We start from the raw sequence: 21,445 nt of genomic DNA on the forward strand, positions 1-21,445 counted from the left end.
TTGTAATAAATTTTTTGGATGATTGCCTAGAAATAAGGCTGCAAATCAGTGACTTTACAGTACATCACAAGTACAAATAATTTTGCAACTTAATTACATATGTCTATAGTTTGTTGAAAGCTTAAAAAAAATTTTTTTATATTTTTTTTTATAAATTACATTTTCGCTAATCCAACCATATTCGGTAAAAAGTAATTGCACATTAGCATTTATTATTACATGTATTAACATTTAATTACAGCGACATTAAAATTATAATAAAGGTTCATAGGTCACTTCCTGTCTGGAGCTCGTGCGCTTTGCTCGCGCTTATAATGTTCGGCTAATTGGTTAGCATGTGAACCTGGGTCATTGTATGTTACATTAACATATAACTATAGTTAATAATTTACTCGTTATTTGCTAGTTACAAAACATTAAAAACAACGAAAAGTGACCGTTTTATGAATAAATTGAGTTACAGAGAAGATATATAATATATATAATATATAATAGCTGGCTGACGAGTTTCTCAACATGAACTGGGTAGGGGGTTGGCGGTATGTGTACAGCTTTATATGAATATAACAACATAAAAATATCATTTACATATGTTTCAATAGTTCATTTTGTGTATATACTTTTCCCCTTTCGTTACTGAAGTCTTAAGAAGAAATGAGTGAGATATAAATCTGTAATTTGCTGTTATTTCCTACAGAAACCACACTATGAAAGGCAGTGACACAAGAAAACAGAGGGTAACTAATAAACACGTTATACAACAGCATAACATTTCTCTTTATATAGATTTGATTCAAACTTCAGATTTGTTTACCAAAGTATAATATTTACGTGTGTATATATTAAAACTAGCTTGTACGGTTTCTTCTGCTGACTGAATCAAAATATGCTGAAGGTCTGTAGATCTGCCTGTATTCTACTTAATGCCTTTATGGCTTATGTTTATTCCAGGAGTTTTTTGAAAAGAAAAGGATGCAGAACAGACACAATCTTTTGGTATCTCCATCAGAATCACATAAGAAAGACAATGTGGGCAACATGGATTTGCTCACAATGTTCATTGTGAACCAAATCGCATTAAAGAAAGAACACACCGGTAAACACACTGCATTTTACAAACATCACTTTAAAAAAAAGGAAACATTTTACACCCTATTTTGCTGACTGGTCAAAATAATAATGATATGCGCTCATTTTTTCGTTCTTGAAGTTAACCCCAGATTTACACGTTTGCCTAAATCAAAAAGAGTTCAGAAATCTGAGAGTGGAAAGCCTTTAGAGCTGCCAATGAGTCCATGTTCTCCTTCATGCTTAAACCTGACAGAAAGCGAATCCCACTGCAGGTACACATTCTCCAAATTACACTATATTATGTTTGTATACACCTGCTAAATAAACCCATGTGTTTTCTTCCCCAAACTTGTCACAATCTTGGTAGCACATAATTATGTTAATGTTGAATGCGTTATATGCTTTCGTTTCAGTGAAAGTGTCTAAGAGACCCAAACCTGTTCCACCATGTAAAAAATCGGAGTGGAAACATTTTAGTGTCTTGCATAAAGCATGGACCTCGACCCCATTGAACACTTTTGGGATGACGTGGAATGCACCTTTTTTTTTTGCATGATCTTATTAATTGTGGCACAAATTCCCAAAGCCATGCTCTAACATTTTGCCAATGCATACAAGATTGAAGGTTTTTATAACTGGATTAATCTGGAATAAGATGTTCAGAAACCACATATTGATTAAAATTATATTGTATTCATTGAACATGTACCATACGGATTATTATTATTTATTAGGTGTGATGATCAGGCACCTATAAAATTAATACAAATATTTTCTTACTAATTAATATTAATAGTAGGATCACACCTATAATGCTGTATTGTGTATTGCTACTTGTATGTGTTGTAGTGACAAAACACTGGGTTTGAATAAGAGAAAACATCTTCTAGATGAATTCAAGTTCAAGACGGTGAGACCTTATATGACACTTCTTCTAAATGGTATATACTGTATATCTTGTATAATGATTATAAGAAATATAATGTATTATTTGGCCTAAGCTGTCACCACTGGTGGAAAGCAACCTGTCTGACAACAGTGCTTCTGCATGTCAGCATCAGATTGATGGCAGTGTCAGTTCCTTTTCTTCAGCTTCACCATCCTTAGCAGAAGCCTTCCACCTCCAACCAAGGCCCACTATACACATCTCCCCTCATCCAACAACAGAATCATACAGCACAATAAATCTTCAGGTAAATCTTGATATAACAGGCTGCCATTTAAATGTACATACAAAGAAGCACAACTAAGTGTCAACTCAAAACATTCAGGTATTCATATACATTTAACAGACAGTAGACTCTCCACAAGAGGGGGCAATTACTCCAATAATCCTTGTGTTCTTTTTGAAAGGAAGAAAACTGGTAGGTATCAGTACAATCAGGATGAGATGAATGCATGCATGCATGCGTTTACAATTGTGTGTATGTATATAGAGGTGGAAAGCAGCAAACACCATTCCAAAATGAAGGCTACATGGTTGTATTTAATTTGTTATATGATCTGATTTAAGAAGAAGGATGAACAGAGTGAATCCTTTAATGTTGCAGAATCATAAATGACCAGTATGTGGCAGAGTAACAAGGAATGAAGCTCCATAGTACAGCAGCGAGTTGGAAGTAATGTTCTAGTAGAGTGTGTTGTTACTGCACATATGTATCTGTAACACATATTAGTGTAGATCCACTACGTAGTTTTATTTATTAATTTTTTTACTGTAGTTAAATTTGATGGAAGTCACGTGCATATGAACACACAGATGCATTGTGAATTGATAATCACACAGATGGACTCAACTGTTCCTTTTATTTTAAAGGACTTGAATTTACTTTTTGTTTTTGGAAAAAGTGTCATTCCTATTCAGTTAGTCGTTTTAAGTGTGTACAATGTATGTTTTGACATGTATTATTGTATGTATTATACAAGTTTTGAAATTGGGCCAAATTTGTTTATTTTAAGTCATATTGATTTACTTCACTTTACTTTAACTCTTCACCGGCAGTAAAATGAGTCAACTAATTGTGTTTTAAGCAATACCTATTAAATTATTTACACACTAATAACTTAAAATCAATAACTGTAAAATTTTCATGCCTCCAAATTTTAACTCTAATGGCCAAAGTAATAATAAGAAAATGACAGAGTCGAGTTTGGACTTCGGAAATAAGTCAAAACAGCTCAATTCAACACTGTGTAAATTGTTTTGCTTTTAAGATATTAGATTTTATCTCTTGATCATTTATTCTATGCATTGACAAAGGCTTTTACTATATATTAGATGTTAGAAACTAAAAGAATACTAACAGTAAATTAAAACTAAAAGTAATATTTTTTAAGACAAAAAATCATTACAATTTATGCATAATCAAAACTAACCGACATGAAACTGAAATAAAAAATCTGAAATTCTAAATGAAATAAAAATGAAAAATTAGTAGTATTTAAAAAATTATAATACCTGTGCATCCAGCTACATATTTTCAAACTTCTGCTCATGCTGAAGGTAAACACTCATGATTGTCATCTGTGAGAGAGAGCGTGCTTGCCACCCCTCACACCCAGAGAGCATGGCCAAATTAGCTCCCTTTCCCCTACCTGTTGATGGCTGCTGTTTTTTTGTGGTTCAAATGTATGATCTGAAAATAGGGTGAAAATACACATTTTGAACACCAAGTGACACCACACATTCAGTTCAGTCTTCAACCAACTGCCTAAGGCCATGAGAGATTTTCATATTTTAGATGTATTGTTGTCAATCCACCTACTTGCATGTTATTTTGGGGGAACATGTGCAAACTGCATAGAAGGTATAATCTATTCAGATCACAGCTGCATATTTCAGCACAGGAAAATATATAAAAAATATATTTATGCTGCTCTTGTATGCTGCTTTACACGAGCAACACCAGTGACCTGTTTTCCTGATTCTGCTTCTTAGCATAGAGGTAACCTACAGATTTTATACTCCGAACAGATATTAAACACTCATTTAAAAATTGCTTGTTTTTCAGCCAGTGGGATTGTGCGAGAATAATCCTTGGGCAGTGTCTTATCAAACAGAGGCCTCCGAGATCAGTTTTGCAGGTGGAGTCCAGTTTGGGAGCACCTTACATAGGTGAGATGAACCTCAAACAAGAACTCCTCAGACTAAAAATAAGTTGTTCATATTGTACAGAATCAGGGGGTTGTGCATCGGGACAAATAACAAACACATGAACACATTGAACACATTTTAAAGGTGAACTTCTAGGGATAAATATGTATGTGACTTGTTTTAAAATGACAGAGAAAGCAGTGGGACTTCCATACATTCTGCTGAAATTCCACTTAATCATTTAGAGACGAATGACCAAGAGGAAATGCAACACTTTATTGGACTTAATGGAGGAAAAGGTACATGAAATATTAGTCAAGTTTGTCAAACAAAATTTTATTTGGCCATGCCACATATATATATATATATATATATATATATATATATATATATATATATATATATATATATATATATATATATATATATATATATATGTGGCATGGCCAAATAAAACCTTATATATATATATATATATATGAACTGAAAATAGTTTATTTTTATTACTAATAATAAAACCCCCCCCTTTTTTTTTTTTTTTTAAAGATAATTGACAGTAATCTGTTTATTAACCAAAGGCTGTCTTTAGCAACAGTGTACAATTAAATTTATTCTAATTTCTTTTTGTACATTTTTGTTTATTTAGCATTTATTTTTATTTGTTTATTCCTTAGTTCATTTATTCTTTATTTTTTAATTACTTGTATTATTGTTATGGTACATTTGGAGTTAAAAAAAAATTTAAAATCTATGTTTACCAAAGAATATAACAAATATTTAATTTTAAAGCAGTGTTTTACAATCTTGGTTCTGTAGTCCTCATTAAACATTATGACTGCGTTCATGCCCCAAATTTACAGGGTTTCTAATTGAACCAAACCCCCCTCCCCCCAACATTTCATGTAATGTTCAAGCTGTAACAGAGAATATCATTTAAATTCAATTATGTACAATCTTAAACAATTTGACTTCTGAGAAATTTGAGAAATGTACATAGAAATGCTCATAGTATTAGATGGAAAAAAAAAGTATATATCTCAAAGATTTTCACTGATAGAAAATGTAAAAACAACCTTCTTTTGCTATCAAAATTCATGGAATTGAAGGGATTCCACTTTTTGCAAACGCTTTCCAGTCACATTATAATTATATAAGGCTAAATAAACCTGCCCCCACAATGCTTTAGGAGTTGTTAGAGAATGTGTTTAACCGCATAGTGAAGATCATGTTATCAAAACAACAAAATATATCACATTGTTCCTCACCCTGAGAACCGTTTTGTCCTGAATAAGCATTGGCTTCTAGCATTGGCTTCTAGGTTGCTTATCTGACTGTCTTCCTCCTTAAATAGTCACTGACATTTGGCGATCAGCATCCTCTAGGCGGAGTCAGATTTGATTGCATTCCATAGGTTTTCAAAGATTGTGAGGAACATTTTATGTCTGTGACTGGTGCTTTTGCAGAACTTATGTATATTAAGGGTGTATATGGTGGCCAAGGTGGTCCACAGAACTCTGCAGTGCATCATACTGAAGGCTTATTATATTATTACAAGCTGTCTGAAAGGAGCAAGGAGCCTTTGTCAGCTATGCTCTTCTAAGAGCCCATAATAAGGCTCTGCTGCCTGGCCAGATGACTCAAGGGACACCTTGGTAATTTCTACTCATACCTACTTGTCATCTACTTTTGTAGCCAGTATTTCATCAAAATATCAATGACTGAAGCTTTTTATATGCATAAAATATGCAAATGTAACTTCTCTTTTCTGTGTATTGTAGATATTTCTGAATATAGGAAAATAAAGCGCCATCTTCAGAAGGAATCACCATATCCCCCTACAAGATCTCAGTTAGTAGCCTGATTTAGCAAATATTTATTACTTACAATTTATTACTTTAAAATGTATGCTATATTTGTAATGACGTGTTATTTATCCTCAAAAGTGAGTTCAGTGAATCATACAACACAGACCACAGTATTAATTTCTACTCTCAGGTAATACACCGCTTTTCATTTTGTTTATGTTTTATACAGTATCTCACAAAAGTGAGTACACCCCTCACATTTTAGCAACAGACAATACTATAGAAATTAAACTTGGTTATATCTGAGAGTAGTCAATGTGCAGCTTGTATAGCAGTACAGATTTACTGTCCTCTGTAATAACAGGTGTACGTCTTGTATTAATGCAAGCCATTATTGTCTAAATAGCTGGCAACAAAAGTAAGTACACCCTAAGTGATAACAGGTGTACGTCTTGTATTAATGCAAAGCCACATTCCTATTCATCATGATCATGTTTTTGTCTGATTGACAGGACCATATAAATTTGTGTATCTTTTATTAGAGCAGTTAAAATGTGAAGCTTAAACTACAATTCTCTCATACTGACCACTGGATGTTTAACATGGCACCTCATAAAGACTCTCTGAGGATTTGAAAATGTAAATTGTTGCTCTCCACAAAGATGCCGAGGCTATAATACGTTTGCTAACACCCTAAAAGTACAGTGGCCTCGCTAGAGTCCATCAAAGAAGTTGAGTCCACAGACGCATGAGTGCTGCAGCATTGCTTGAGAGGTTGCAGAAGCGGAAAGTCTGCTTGTCAGTGCTCAGACTGTACGACGCACACTGCAAAAAGTCAGTTTGCATGGATGTCATACCAGTACATTTTGCTAAAGACAAATTACTGGAAACATGTCCTGTGCTTTGATGAGCCTAAGACTTGTTTGGGTTAGATGGTGTCCAGCATGTTTGGCAACACCCTGGGAGGAGTACAAAAAAAATATTGTCTCTTGCCTACAGTCAAGCATTGTGGAAGCATGATATTCTGGGGCTGCATGAGTGCTGCTGGTACTGGGGAGCTGCGGTTCATGGAGAGAAACGGATTTCAACATGTACTCTGACCTGCAGAACATGATGCTGTCCATTCAGAAACTGTGCCGAACGGCAGTTTTCCAGCATGAAAACGACCCCAATCACAGCACGAAGATGACAACTGCCTTGCTAAAGGTAAAGGTGATGCATTGGCCAAGTATGTCTCCATGTCTCGAGCGGAAGGTGGAGAAGCGCCACGTGTCAAAAATCCCAGCAACTCTGTGATGTCCTTATAGAGGAGTGGAAAAGGATCCCAGCCACAACATGGTCACAGTTTTGACATGATCATTTATGACTCACTTTTGTTCCCCCTTTTTAAAAAAATAATGGCTGCATGCTGAGTTATTTTCAGAGAACAGTAAATCTATACTGCTATACAAGCTGCACATTGACTACTCTAAAATATATCAAAGTTTCATTTCTATAGAATTGTGTGTTGAGAAGATATACTAAAATGGTTGCTAAAATGTTAGGGGTGTACTCACTTTTGTGAGATACTGCAAATTGGTGTATTGATCTTAGTTTAAAATACTGAACTTTCTTTTGGTAGTGAAATTTCTAAATGTACACCAAAAACAGAGCATCTTTGTCCATGGACCCACTCAGTATAAATAGAGTTCAGTAGCATGGGCTTCCAGCTTATTATGTACTGCACTCTCCAAGTTGTATTTGTTTGTTAAAAGGTGGTTTCTTTGAAGGCTGATGCTTGATATTTCTCTTTTTACCTTCTTGTTTTAAAGCACATGTCTGGATGTGTTGACTGTAGACCCTGTAAGTTCTATACTTTCTTTGAATTATAGTGGCTAACTGACTTTGAACAGACTCTAAAGTAAGTTTCTTGTCACAGGCAAGGTACACAGAACTGTCTCAGAGCATTCCTGTCAATCACCAAGAATGTTTTATCAGGGAGAGGGCTTTGTCACTTCAGAAGATGTAACAAACTCAGTTCCATCTCTCAGATACATTTTAGTAAGTTGTTTTATGATACTTAATGTAATATACACTATGTGGACAAAAGACTTTGGAAACCTGACCTTTGCTTTTTAAACATTTAATTCCAAATTTATCAATTCTGATGGGTCAGGGCTGTTTTGGCAGCAAAAAGGGGACCAACACAATTTTAGGAAGGTGGTCATAATGGTATGCACATATATACGACCTACAATTGGTTGTGTACAATGTATATGCACCTTTAAGATCAGCTTGGATTAATCAATTGTGGTTTATGGGTTCAATTTTTTATTGCTTTGGTTCCTTTATCTTGAATATTGCCAATTTTGTCTTGATATTGTCACAGAAAGAGGGAACAAAGCAGGACGGTGATTCTTACATGCTTCACTCTAAGGACATTCTGACATCAAGCCATCAAGCAACTCCATCAGGGATAAGTGCTCCGACAAGGGTTATGACCTTCAAACAGAAGGTGATGCGTAAGCATGAACATAATGAGAGAAAGAGTAAAGCCCACGGGGTTTCAAAAACCTTAAGATGGCCTATTCGTGAGCAGGAGTGCGAGGAGGATCAGTTTGTTCCCTCTTGTCTGCAGACTAATACACAGAGCAATAATAAAACGCATCGAAAAGCATCTCCCAGGACACAAGACAAGGCAGCACAAACTGCACATTTTTCCAGTTTGATTTCCAAGGATGCTTCAGTGCAGTGTTGCCTTCTGAAACCAGCTAGGATGAGTATATTCACCAAGCCTACAGCTCACATTCACCACAGTAGAACAAACAAAGCTCCTGCCACTAGAAGGCAGACTCGTCACAGTAGTGAAAATTGTGGCGGTAATCAGTTTGCTCACTCAGAAGTCCATAAGATGAAGTGGAACACATCCTGGATGACGTCGCAAAGGAAAAATACAAACCAGGGTCCAGAATCAATCAAAGCACATGAAAGTTCGGGCAAATCGAAGAGTCAGGCATTTGTGATAAAACATCCACACTGCTCTCACTCAAATGCCCCAGGTATATATAACTGAAATCAACATCACATTAATTACAGATTTCTTAAACTTTTATTATATTTAGTGGGAAACAGCTATCTGTAATGCATAATAATTGCAGTAATAGTGTATGATTTTTAGCACATATATATATATACAGTGAGGAAAATAAGTATTTGAACACCCTGCTATTTTGCAAGTTCTCCCACTTAGAAATTATGGAGGGGTCTGAAATTGTCATCGTAGGTGCATGTCCACTGTGAGAGACATAATCTTAAAAAAATAATTCCAGAAATCACAATATATGATTTTTTAACTATTTATTTGTATGATACAGCTGCAAATAAGTATTTGAACACCTGAGAAAGTCAATATTAATATTTGGTACAGTAGCCTTTGTTTGCAATTACAGAGGTCAAACGTTTCCTGTAGTTTTTCACCAGGTTTGCACACACTGCAGGAGGGGGTTTGGCCCACTCCTCCACACAGATCTTCTCTAGATCAGAAACACGGAGTTTGAGCTCCCTCCAAAGATTCTCTATTGGGTTTAGGTCTGGAGACTAGCTAGGCCACGCCAGAACCTTGATATTCTTCTTACAGAGCCACTCCTTGGTTATCCTGGCTGTGTGCTTCGGGTCATTGTCATGTTGGAAGACCCAGCCTGGACCCATCTTCAATGCACTAACTGAGGGAAGGAGGTTGTTCACCAAAATCTCGCAATACATGGCCCCGGCCATCTTCTCCTTAATACAGTGCAGTCGCCCTGTCCCATGTGCAGAAAAACACCCCCAAAGCATGATGCTACCACCCCCATGCTTCACAAAAGGGATGGTGTTCTTGGGATGGTACTCATCATTCTTCTTCCTCCAAACACGTTTAGTGGAATTATGACCCAAAAGTTCTGTTTTGGTCTCATGACTTTCTCCCATGACTCCTCTGGATCATCCAAATGGTCATTGGCAAACTTAAGACGTGCCTGGACATGTGCTGGTTTAAGCAGGGGAACCTTCCGTGCCATGCATGATTTCAAACCATGACGTCTTAGTGTATTACCAACAGTAACCTTGGAAACGGTGGTCCCAGCTCTTTTCAGGTCATTGACCAGCTCCTCCCGTGTAGTTCTGGGCTGATTTCTCACCTTCCTTAGGATCATTGAGACCCCACGAGGTGAGATCTTGCATGGAGCCCCAGTCCGAGGGAGATTGACAGTCATGTTTAGCTTCTTCCATTTTCTAATGATTGCTCCAACAGTGGACCTTTTTTCACCAAGCTGCTTGGCAATTTCCCCGTAGCCCTTTCCAGCCTTGTGGAGGTGTACAATTTTGTCTCTAGTGTCTTTGGACAGCTCTTTGGTCTTGGCCATGTTAGTAGTTGGATTCTTACTGATTGTATGGGGTGGACAGGTGTCTTTATGCAGCTAACGACCTCAAACAGGTGCATCTAATTTAGGATAATAAATGTAGTGGAGGTGGACATTTTAAAGGCAGACTAACAGGTCTTTGAGGGTCAGAATTCTAGCTGATAGACAGGTGTTCAAATACTTATTTGCAGCTGTATCATACAAATAAATAGTTTAAAAATCATATATTGTGATTTCTGGATTTTTTTTTTAGATTATGTCTCTCACAGTGGACATGCACCTACGATGACAATTTCAGACCCCTCCATAATTTCTAAGTGGGAGAACTTGCAAAATAGCAGGGTGTTCAAATACTTATTTTCCTCACTGTATATATATATATATATATATATATATATATATATATATATATATATATATATATATATATATATATATATATACAGTGGAACCTCGGAGCTCGCGGCCTCAGCACTCGCGACCTCGCATGCTCGCGACTTTCATTCCGACCGGCGACTCTCATTCAGATCGGCTCGTGAGCAACCGCGAGCTGCTCAAAACGCTAGTTTTAACATTTCTAATCAAGGTTTATTTCATTAAAATTGTCTAATAATTAAGTGTTATGGAGTAAAATAGTGTTATTTACTCATTTAAATCGATTTCGTATAATGTTCTTTGGGTTTTTACTGGGTTGGAAGGGGCGTATCAAAAGGTCGCGAAAATTCAGAACTCGCGACCGGTCTTGGTCCCTAACCCTCGCGAGCTCCGAGGTTCCACTGTATATATATATATATATATATATATATATATATATATATATATATATATATATATATATATATATATATATATATATATAAAGCTATATAAAAGCTGTGTAGATTATAACAGATATGTTTTCCTTTTGTAGAGCTAAAGGAGCAGCTATCAGAGAAGATGGTGTCAAGGAGTGAAAGGTGTGAAGGTCATGAGGAGAAGAGTGTGAATCAAAACCCCACTGTGAACTCCAGCTGCACAGGCGAACACAACGATGCATTTACTGCTTAAACAGGTGAAGACAGGATCCGAGGGAAGGGGAAATCGTAATGAAATCCAGACATTCTGCTCATTCTGAAGCAGAAAAATAGGCATCCAAGGAAATGTGAGATGATTCAGATCTGTTTTGTATCTGTTAACATTTTTTATCAGAGGGTTGATACAGTAGTATCACATTTTGGGTTGTTGAGTATTTTTGAAATCAATACTGCAAACTAAAAGCTTACTTCAAACAGTGAACAACTTTTTATTGTTTTAAATATTCAAATGTCATGAATATTTAATTTAATAGAATATAAATCTAGCAAAACGTTTAAAGCAACAATAATTAAATGAACATTATACACATATTTATAGTCACTAGTTTCTCGTTGATCGTAAAAACACATAATAATAATAATAATAATAATAGTAATAGTAATAAAAGTACTAATTTTATATTTTAACATAGAAAACACACATCCAAACTTAATAGATAGATTAGATCTCTTTCCTCAAAGTAACACACTGACTTATTGACTTTGAAGCATTCTCAAGTGTCAAATACATTCTAAAACATATGGCACACCCTAACATCTGGTCAATAAAACTCTGTCACAAAGTCCCAATAAACTGACATTAATAAACTTTCCTGAAATATTCTCTCTTTCATTGCAGTAATCAGAGCTAATATGAGCATACCTGATTTAAAACCTGACTGCCCTCTGTAGTGCGCGTCTTCCTTTGGGAAACTTGGCATACCTCAGTGTTAGACATAAAAACACAATTATGTTATCCGTTTGTGCTAACAGTGAACAAACACATATTACACACTCAACAGTAATAGCATTAAAACGAGCTTGTTTTAGTTTGCTTGATATTGTTGCGTTTACAATACCCATCAACTGCTTTGTTACACGTATAGCCACAATAAGTCTGCTCGGCACTTTTTTTATGTGTACCAAACTACCAAGGTGTATACTCACAGCAGTACAATATAAACATAACATTGGATATTACACTACTTATCAAAACATATTCCACTCTGTTACATGGACAAGAGCTATGAGATGCAAAGCCGTTTGTACACAAGGCTGTGAAGGAAGACTAAATTAAATCGAGTCAAATAATAAAGGTAAACATGGGTTCTGAGTACAGATACAGTGAAAAACAGGATCAAGAGATCATTACATACTATGAAGGAATGCAGAATAGTTTTGAGTTCATGTAAAATAGAACTCTAATTCTGAGCAAATCAATTCCAACACTCTCAGCTCCAAATGCAATTTTGTGATAAAAGGGCTGAATCAAGGTTATAACCCACACATGGTATGCTGCAAAATCCACACTATTTAACTTTGAAATTAATCAAACTGAATTCATAGAGATAAACTGAACATTGTGGTGAGAACATGTTGCCAATGCCAGAGCCTAGAATCTTCACAAAAACCTAAAACTACCATAGTCGACTGACTATTGTTCTGTATAGCAAACACCTCATTTTACTGAGCGAGCACAACTTCTGTGTAACTTCTGTCAGCATACTGTCAGTATCTTTGAGTACTGCGGTATCAAACTGTAGTGTACCACAACTCAAATACTTTAAGGTGACATCTCACAAAAATAGCTTTATCACTGTTATTGTTTGTATGTTTAGATATGCCAGTTCCATTTTCCTTTAAAATGTAAGATGCAGCCTGACTGCTACAGATGGGCCAGGTGTCATGGTGGGGTGAAGCTGAAAAGCGATTCCTTTTCTACTCTCTTCACAAGCCATGGGCAGAGCTGAGAGAGGATCTACTGGGCGTTCTTTTATCTTTCACCTGAGGTTTATTCCACGTCTGAACCATCATTGTCCGACAGGTGGTAATTCGATCCTTTAACCCGGATGTACTCCACCTGCCGGCCCTCATCTGAGTCTGATGCACCACACGAGCATAGACGGCTTTCAAACAGCGACTCAATCTCCTCCAGTCGGCGGCCTTTGGTCTCAGGGAGGCATCCGTAAACGAAGAAGCAGCCCAGCAAAGCAAGGCTCGAGTACAGAAAGAATGCACCTGAAATATATCAGAAAAAAAATCTCACGACAAGCTGAAAAACAAGCCTTAAAAATGCAAACAACTTTGGGACATCACAGAATAGCTGATGAAAAATTCGATTTGCAGTGTGTTAATATTATTTAATATTTATCATTGCATTAATGGTTAAAAAAGTACTTGTTTTCATGCCAATTAATGTGTGGGCTTTAGCTGTTCTAGGCTCTACATTTTATCTGGATTTATAAAATTATAATTGTACCATAGTAGGTGAGGTATTGGGCTATGTGTAGAAAGGTCAGGGAAACCAGCACGTTGAAGGTCCAATTTACTCCAGCTGAGCAGGCATTGCCTGTGCTTCTCGCCCACAGTGGATAAATCTCTGAGTTAACTGTCCATGGCATTGGGCCAAGTCCTGAAAAACATGTTTTCATTTTTATTTTTTTTCAAGAAGGAACCCAAAAACAACCAAAATGAAAACAGTGACACATTGTTGGAAAAACTCTAAAGTAAACAATACCAATAAGAATTTGTATATTATTCCTTAGAAATAGATCCAATATGGGCCATTAGCAGTTCAAATAAACTGATTATGTCCTCAGATGTCTTACCTGGAGCAAAGAAAGCCAAGTAAAAAATAAGACCCACGAGAACCAGCCAAGAATAGGAAGTTGGGCAGAAATTATAAGCCCACAAACTGTTAAATGGCGACTGTGTTAAGTTGGAGCACCTGCAGCACAAGAGAAAACATGATCAACTTTCACACTTCAAGATAACCATATGTTACTGTGACACTCTGACTGACAGAAAAACAGAAAATGAGAAATGTCTCGGTAAAAGGCAAAAGAGGATTTATGACATCCAGCATTGTTTAATGTCAGTGGACTGTGCTGCTTAGCTTTATTTGAAAATCTCAACATGCAACGATGGAATCACGCACACTCGCATGCACACTCAGATGCCGATTATGACTCACCTGCCCCATGCTGCTCTTTCTGTGGATGCCTGATTGACTGGCACACAGGAGGAAGCAAACACAGCAGTGCTGTTCTGCTGGTAGCAAAAACCACAGCCTGGATCCAGCATGCACCATTCACAGGACCTGAAGAAAAATTGAAGACAAGCAAATCTGATTTAGGGAACTTGAATAAATTTGACTTTATTTGCTTTTATTGTACATTATTTTTGGGTATTGTGTTCTAGTTTTGATTTAATATCTTATTCTGATTTCCACATCATGTTTCATTTATATGAACTAAGAGCAGGGATTAGAAGCTACATACCAATTTGGTTTGGAAAAAGACCAGTTTTTCAACTGTGTTTTCGGGAGGGCCACTGCAGAACTGAATTATAAATAAATCTTACATGGCCAGTGAACTTCAAAAATTCAGAAGAAAACTGCAAGTGTGAAGTTTTGTGAGGAAAAAACTGCATCCTACATCTAGAATACTATATACATAAGGAATTCAGAGCAAAGAGTAAACTGAACATCAGTGAGAAAGCATGCTTGGACAGATTGGCTTGTTTTCATGATGACAACACAGCCATTCAGCCTCCATTACGGCATAATGAACTAATGTTGTTTCAGCAGCTGGGTGGTATGAGAGTAAATTGGGACAGAAAGCAGTCACTCTCTCTCTCTCTCTCTCTCTCTCTCTCTCTCTCTCTCTCTCTCTCTCTCTCTCTGTCTGTCTGTCTGTCTGTCTGTCTGTCTGTCTATCTATCTATCTATCTATCTATCTATCTATCTATCTATCTATCTATCTATCTATCTATCTATCTATCTATCTATCTATCTATCTCTGAGATGACATGGTTTTAGGTTGCAGGGTCACATGCTACAGAAGCCTTATTACAATAGCATTAAGAGACCAAAGGAAGCACAATGGCCATGTTTGATCTTTACTGCACAGAGGGAAGTCCATTTATAAAACACTTCACATCCATCACAAACTCAAGGGCACGATCCTGTAATGTTCAGCTCTGAGGGTTAAAAATCAATGGCTCATTTAGCAAAAGACAAAATTGTAATTGGAAAATTGAAAAGTTCATTAGCCTGCACACATTTCTTTTCCTTTTTCTATTTTATTTATTTATTTTTATTTATTTTTGGAGTCATAAATAATTCCTAAGTCATGATTGGGCACCAGACCAGCCCATTTCAGCCAGCAATCTCTGTAGCACCAGCACACCTGATGCTGCTTGTCAGCTAATCAGCCCTTGATTAGATTATTCAGTTGTGTTGTAAAGAGATTAACAGAAATCCATGCAATAAGCACATTGGTTTTCAGTCAGTGTGAATTTTGAGAGGCAATAAATTGACTTCTTATTTTTCTTCTTACATTTGCAAACCGTAAGCAGCAGGCCTTTGTATTTCATGTGAAAGTGAAATGTATGTGTCATAAGAGGGAGGTTTATAATTGTATTAACAACAAACTATTTTAGAACGATGTTTAAAATCATGGTCCAATAAACAGACAGAAGCTTAGCAAAGGTTATCATCCAACTCATTGCCAGGGCAAATTCGGAAAAATAAAGAACTAAGAGAACAAAGCAAAGTAAAAAAAAACAGAAAATTGTGGTTTGGCTAAATTTTGTGGAGCTAAAGTTAAAAAAAGGTTGAAATTATTTACAGAGAAGTAGCTAAAATTGCTTCTCTGTTACATTTCAAGTCTCAGGCTATATTCAACTGTATAGACAGAAGTAGTTGTATTCTGTTTTGTAATGGTGCGTCACACTTAAATTTTTTAACACAACGATTTTGTGTCTCAGCTACTTTGCCCAACACATTTTCCTTTAACAAAATTTATTTATTTGCCCTTTAGTCCAGAGAAGATAAAAAAATCTGTGAAAACCCTTCAGCACATTTTCTGGCTGAATGTCTCACCCTGTAGCTTGTCTCTGGTCCAATGAACTGCTTATAGCCAAATAACTTACTGTACAAACAGGCATGAGATCAGATACTGAGCAACAAATTATCTGCTATGAACAGCCACTCGTTCTTGTGTGAATAGTAGATTTGCTGAACTATGTAAGGGCAGTACATGGTTCGGTCTGCTGAAATAATTTTTAGAGTTTGTATCTGGCCCCGTACTATACTCACATGTATGTAGAGCAGCTGGTGTTGGTCAGGCCAGGGTCAGCATGGTGAATTGTAACAGGGGGAGAGTGCTGAGCAGCGAGCAGGAACCCAACAGCCAGGAGGCACAGACTCAGACAAGTCCCTGTGCAGAGAGAAGAAAAGAGAGTAATCTCCGGTGCAGATATTCTTCTCATGCCACAATATGTCATTTAATTTAGTTTATATAGCAATTGACCGGTGTCATCTATGAGTCAGGTATTATAGATTTTTTTCGAGATGCTTCTGTAAATGACCTTATTTATAACGTTACGTATGTTTATGACCTGACAATACCTACGTCTCAAAACTCTGGTGAATACATGGGTCATGGTCGAATACATGCTCATGAAAAATGTCCTTTGGTCTTAGATCGATCATAACAGTCACAATACATTTATTGCAACTTTGAATAGAACATAAATCACATACAAGATGATTTGCAAAACATTTTCTTTTCTGAGAGCAGTCATTCTTTTTGATCACTACTTGTCTCCTAGCTAGTCACCAAGGACTTTGTACCACAGTTGCTTGGCAATGATCCACATTTTTAACTACTGCATCGTTTCTAATCCATTTATACAGTGGGGGGGAAACAGAGGTGAGAGGCATGCTGCGTGTACTCACCAACAATGCTGCCAAGAGTCAATTTTCGTCTTCCCACCCTTTCCACCATCCACACACCCAGCAGCGTGAACACAAAGTTAGTAAGGGCGGTAAGTGAGGACAGCCAGATTGCCAGCTTGTCATCCCGCACTCCTGACATCTGCAAAATAGTGGCACTGTAGTACCTGCAGGAAGGGAAAAGTGGAATACTGAGCATAATACTAACAATTTAATGTATACTGTAAAAAGCTTGGTGTCAGAACAACCTGAGGAGGTCTATGGAAAGTGTCAAATTTAGTACTTGTGTCATTGAGACTTTTGAAATATATATGAGTTTTGGTAAAAACATGATGCACCTAAATGTGAAGGCTAATAGGTTCTTCTTTACATAATAATTATTGCCATGTTTTATACACATTTGCACAATTCTTATTTAAGAAGAATCACAAGTGTCTTTTTATTGTTTACTGACCACTTAGTGTAGTGTAAAAAATCATTTCAAAAGTACAATTTTCAATGTCATGACAAATATTTATACTATATGGACAAAAGTATTGGGACACTGGACTCTGATCTCAACCCTACTGAACACCTTTTGGGTGAATTAGAACGCTGACCCCAGGCCTCCTCACCTCACCTACATCAGTACCCGACTGTACTAACACCCCTGTGGCTGATAAACACAAAGGTCCACAAACACACTTAAAAAATCTAGTGGAACATCTTCACCAGAAGAGTGGAGGGAATTATAAGAGCAAGTTGGGACTAACTTTGGAATGCAATGCTCAAAGAACACATGCCATACTTATGTGTCTGCAAACCTTTGGAAATATATAGTGTATTTAAATACCATTTTGACATATTAAGTGATTAGATACATTGATGTGCATTAATATTTCATGTAGTTATTTAACATTAAACACACTCCAAAGTTATTTCTTTAGCACAAACTCAAATATAAATGAGACCAAATGAGACTGAATGGCAATCAACAGCCAATAATGAAAATGTCAGAAAGACACTTTGGAATAAAAAAATATATAATACAATATTTACTGAGGAACAGTTAAAAACTTTATTTAACTTAATTGCAGTGTCAAATCTGAGAAAACATTTTTCTCAGATAGGTCCTTAGTTCTATAATCTATCTCCAGATAAATCGTCTTCTTATCATATATATCAGGAGTAAATATGATTTTTATGAGTTAGACCACCTAGGAAATGTTTAATCAATGCAGACCGTTATAGCAACCTCGATGATATTTTGCATTCTCTCCTGGTTTTTCAATTATTTCTTTGAATTATTCATGCACTTTGGCTTGAAATTGTCCTTCTATTACTGATTGTTGATGCGCTTAGGTTGAAATTGTCTTTTTGTAACTACCCAGACCAGTCTACCTCGATCACATTATGAATCCTTGCAGATGCGCTATAGGCATCGTATCACGTAGAAGCAATTTAAAGTAATAACGTGTATGTAAAGAATGATTTCAAGCCAAACAGGCTACTTCATTATGAATATCTTTTGAATTCAATTCATTTTTATTTGTATTGCACTTTTACCAATGAAGATTGTCTCAAAGCAGCTTTACACAGATGATGTGGTGATAAAAAATGAAGATGTTCTTTATAAGTGTAAGTTTGTCCCTGATAAACGAGCCGGTGGCGACTGTGGCAAGGAAAAACTCCCCAAGATGGCATAAGAAAGAAACCTTGAGAGGAACCAGACTCAAGAGGGAACCCATCCTCATGTGGGTTGCACTGAATGCCCATTTATTGCAGAAATACAATGTTGATGGTACAGTGATGGTGATCAGAAGCAATCTGTAGTCCTGAGTCAATCTTTATGCCTGGTCATTCATGCATGTAACAGCAGAAATTGGACTGATGAATATTTGTAAAAAGCTCATGCGATGTCTTCGACTGTGCAGTTTTGGTGGGTCTGTGTTAACTAAAGCTGCAGATTTCTGCTCTTGGTTGACCCTAATGCCCAAGTGTGCTCATCCACTATTGTATCTCACCTGCCTCAAGCTTCAGTGCATTGTGTTTTCTAAACTCTTAAGAAGTTTCTGCCTACAAATTTTGATTAGGTTTCTTTATTTTTTTATTGTGTTGCTTTTAACACCATTCTGTGTAAACTCAGCTGTTGTATGTGAAAATCCCAGGAAAACAATAATTTCTGAAATACTTCAACCATCCCATTTGTTGCCAACAATGATGCCATGGTCAAATGTTTGAAGTAAACATTATCTGCAGCTCTCTTCATTCTCTTTATTTCTTCTTCGTTCTTCATGCACTGGCCTGCTGTCATACAAATGGTTAATTAGATAATTATATGAATGAGCAGCTGTACAGGTGTTCAATGGTATATAACAAAATTATAAATATATCAGTAAGCAAAGTATAGACTGTCATAAATCTCTGTGTCGTAAATGAGACAGAAATCCTTTTCTATAATCCATGTTTGTCCTCAGTTGTGTGCCCCTATTTTTCTAGCCAATCATAGACACCCTATGCTCATTATTTAAAGTACTCACTTCATATTGAGCACACACTAAACTGATTGCCCTTCGAAACTAACAGCATATTAACATTTATCAGGGACAGACAGAAAGACTATTTGGTTCGGTGACTATTATGGTCTTTACAAGCAGCGCACACACACACACACACACACACACACACACACACACACACACACACACACACACACACACACACACACACACACACACATGCATGTATATTCTTGCTTTCTCTAAAGATTTCTTGTAAGTATATGATAACTCTGGTTAAGTATTAATTCTAAAATCCGAAACCTTTTCAACCTTCTCAAAAGCATTCTCAAGTAAAATTAATATTTCTTTCAGATTATTAAACCTGCCAAAGAAAAAAATTAACTCCTGGTTCTCTTCTCCATACACATCTGTAGCAGTTAGAAATAACATGTAGGCTTCATGTCCAGTTGTTCCAACGAAAGATCTATATTCAAAATTGGTGACTCAAAAAAAAAAAGAAAAGGAAATGTTATTCTTCTGATGTTGTACCCCTGTTTTAATGGAAAGCAAAATAATTTTACACAAATTAAATCCTGGTTATTCCATTCATTATTTTGATTGTTCAGGTGTGGATACATTTTCTATAATAGCAACTCATATGGTGGTTCAGCTGCCAGCAAAACACAGGCTTAGTTCCTTTTAAGATGTTATCAATTTTATGGCAGCAAGGTAAATAGAAACTGGACAAGTGTGCAGTTACTAATATTCCAAAACTATTTAATTATATGACTTGACATGGGATAGTATTCAGGGCTTTAAATACTTTGAATACAGATGGATTTGTGGGTTTTCAGTTACAATAATTCAAGCGAGAGAAAAAGAGAGGCGCGTGAGCAAGACTGCCTACTCTAACAATTTAACTGAATACAGAAACTTGATCTAGCATTAACTACAAATAGAAAACAAGTATGATAGGAAGCTTTTAGTGCTGGCAGTTGATCGTGGAACGAAAAGGAAAAGAAACACTTTGTGCTGTGTAAATTTATAGCCTGAAGCGTTATCATACCACCACATCGTATTTGGCAATTTTTTTCAAATGATAGCATTTCACATTATGTTTAATTCTATAACAAACTAATTGCAGAACTTCATTTTGTCTACAAGGATTTTGAATAAACGATTCGATGTAACTGTAATGACATAAAGTTACAGATAGATTGCAAACATGCATTTTATCTTTTAAAGTGTATCTTTATAGCATACAATGTATATAGTTTCTGTAACATTCCCATAAAATAAAATCATATAGAGTGTCTGTCAAAAGTTTGGAAAATACATAGTCTTTTATAGTTATATAGTTATCTTTTATAGACACATGTGCATGCTCCTTCTGTTTAAATGCAGCGAAATATTTACTTCATCCGAAACAAATGTAGAGATGTTGGTACAAAAATAGCAAAGGTGCTCGTCACTGACTAGTTGAGAGCAGTTCAATCCAGATCAGTGCAGTGACTGGGCAGGCAATTCCATAGTTGAAAACACTCCAGCTGGCTCTTTGCTCTCTAAATAATGCTTACAGCAATAGGACTTATGCGTCGGGTCATTGTCTTGTTGTATGGTGAAGAAATTGCATTGTGTTGAAGTATGGAATTGTAGCCACGTTAGCTCAGTATTCCTTTCACCCCGAATAAGTTTCCAATCTTCCCTGCTCCAAAACAACCCCAAACCATTAAGCTTCCACCTCCATGTTTGACTGTGGGTGTGAGGCAGCCTGCTAACATCTTCTCTCCGGTTCGCCATCTTACACAGGTTCTTCTGTTAGAGACA

At 36.4% G+C, this 21,445-nt stretch overlaps 2 protein-coding genes across 5 annotated transcripts in view; one reads left to right on the forward strand and one right to left on the reverse strand.

The window, feature by feature from the left end:
- Window positions 1-298: 298 nt before the first annotated feature.
- The window catches only part of redic1 (regulator of DNA class I crossover intermediates 1), a 39,414-nt gene continuing 18,267 nt past the window's right edge, over window positions 299-21,445 (forward strand). The window contains exons 1-15 of one of the 4 annotated variants that reach the window (XM_083528453.1): window positions 299-539; window positions 698-737; window positions 952-1,096; window positions 1,211-1,343; window positions 1,921-1,981; window positions 2,073-2,264; window positions 4,083-4,186; window positions 4,358-4,464; window positions 5,944-6,013; window positions 6,109-6,160; window positions 7,782-7,812; window positions 7,889-8,010; window positions 8,339-8,464; window positions 8,588-9,008; window positions 11,257-11,471. In XM_083528453.1, the coding sequence (XP_083384579.1) occupies window positions 517-539; window positions 698-737; window positions 952-1,096; window positions 1,211-1,343; window positions 1,921-1,981; window positions 2,073-2,264; window positions 4,083-4,186; window positions 4,358-4,464; window positions 5,944-6,013; window positions 6,109-6,160; window positions 7,782-7,812; window positions 7,889-8,010; window positions 8,339-8,464; window positions 8,588-9,008; window positions 11,257-11,393 (1,764 nt within the window). In that variant the 5' untranslated portion in view covers window positions 299-516 and the 3' untranslated portion in view covers window positions 11,394-11,471. Of the gene's footprint in view, window positions 540-697; window positions 738-951; window positions 1,097-1,210; window positions 1,344-1,920; window positions 1,982-2,072; window positions 2,265-4,082; window positions 4,187-4,357; window positions 4,465-5,943; window positions 6,014-6,108; window positions 6,161-7,781; window positions 7,813-7,888; window positions 8,011-8,338; window positions 9,009-11,256; window positions 11,472-21,445 lie in introns of those variants that run through there. The other 3 variants (XM_083528451.1, XM_083528450.1, XM_083528452.1) reach the window with 3 other exon arrangements.
- Window positions 11,605-21,445, reverse strand: part of slc2a13a (solute carrier family 2 member 13a) — a 53,318-nt gene continuing 43,477 nt past the window's right edge. Inside the window, exons 5-10 of the mRNA XM_083528444.1 lie at window positions 17,142-17,305; window positions 16,500-16,620; window positions 14,373-14,498; window positions 14,008-14,126; window positions 13,659-13,811; window positions 11,605-13,417 (exon numbers count right to left, since the gene is read on the reverse strand). Coding sequence (XP_083384570.1) covers window positions 13,191-13,417; window positions 13,659-13,811; window positions 14,008-14,126; window positions 14,373-14,498; window positions 16,500-16,620; window positions 17,142-17,305 — 910 coding nt within the window. The 3' untranslated portion in view covers window positions 11,605-13,190. The remainder of the gene's footprint in view (window positions 13,418-13,658; window positions 13,812-14,007; window positions 14,127-14,372; window positions 14,499-16,499; window positions 16,621-17,141; window positions 17,306-21,445) is intronic.

This window comes from Silurus aristotelis, assembly GCF_946808225.1.
Source record: "Silurus aristotelis genome assembly, chromosome: 24".
NCBI classification, from domain to species: Eukaryota; Metazoa; Chordata; class Actinopteri; order Siluriformes; family Siluridae; genus Silurus; species Silurus aristotelis.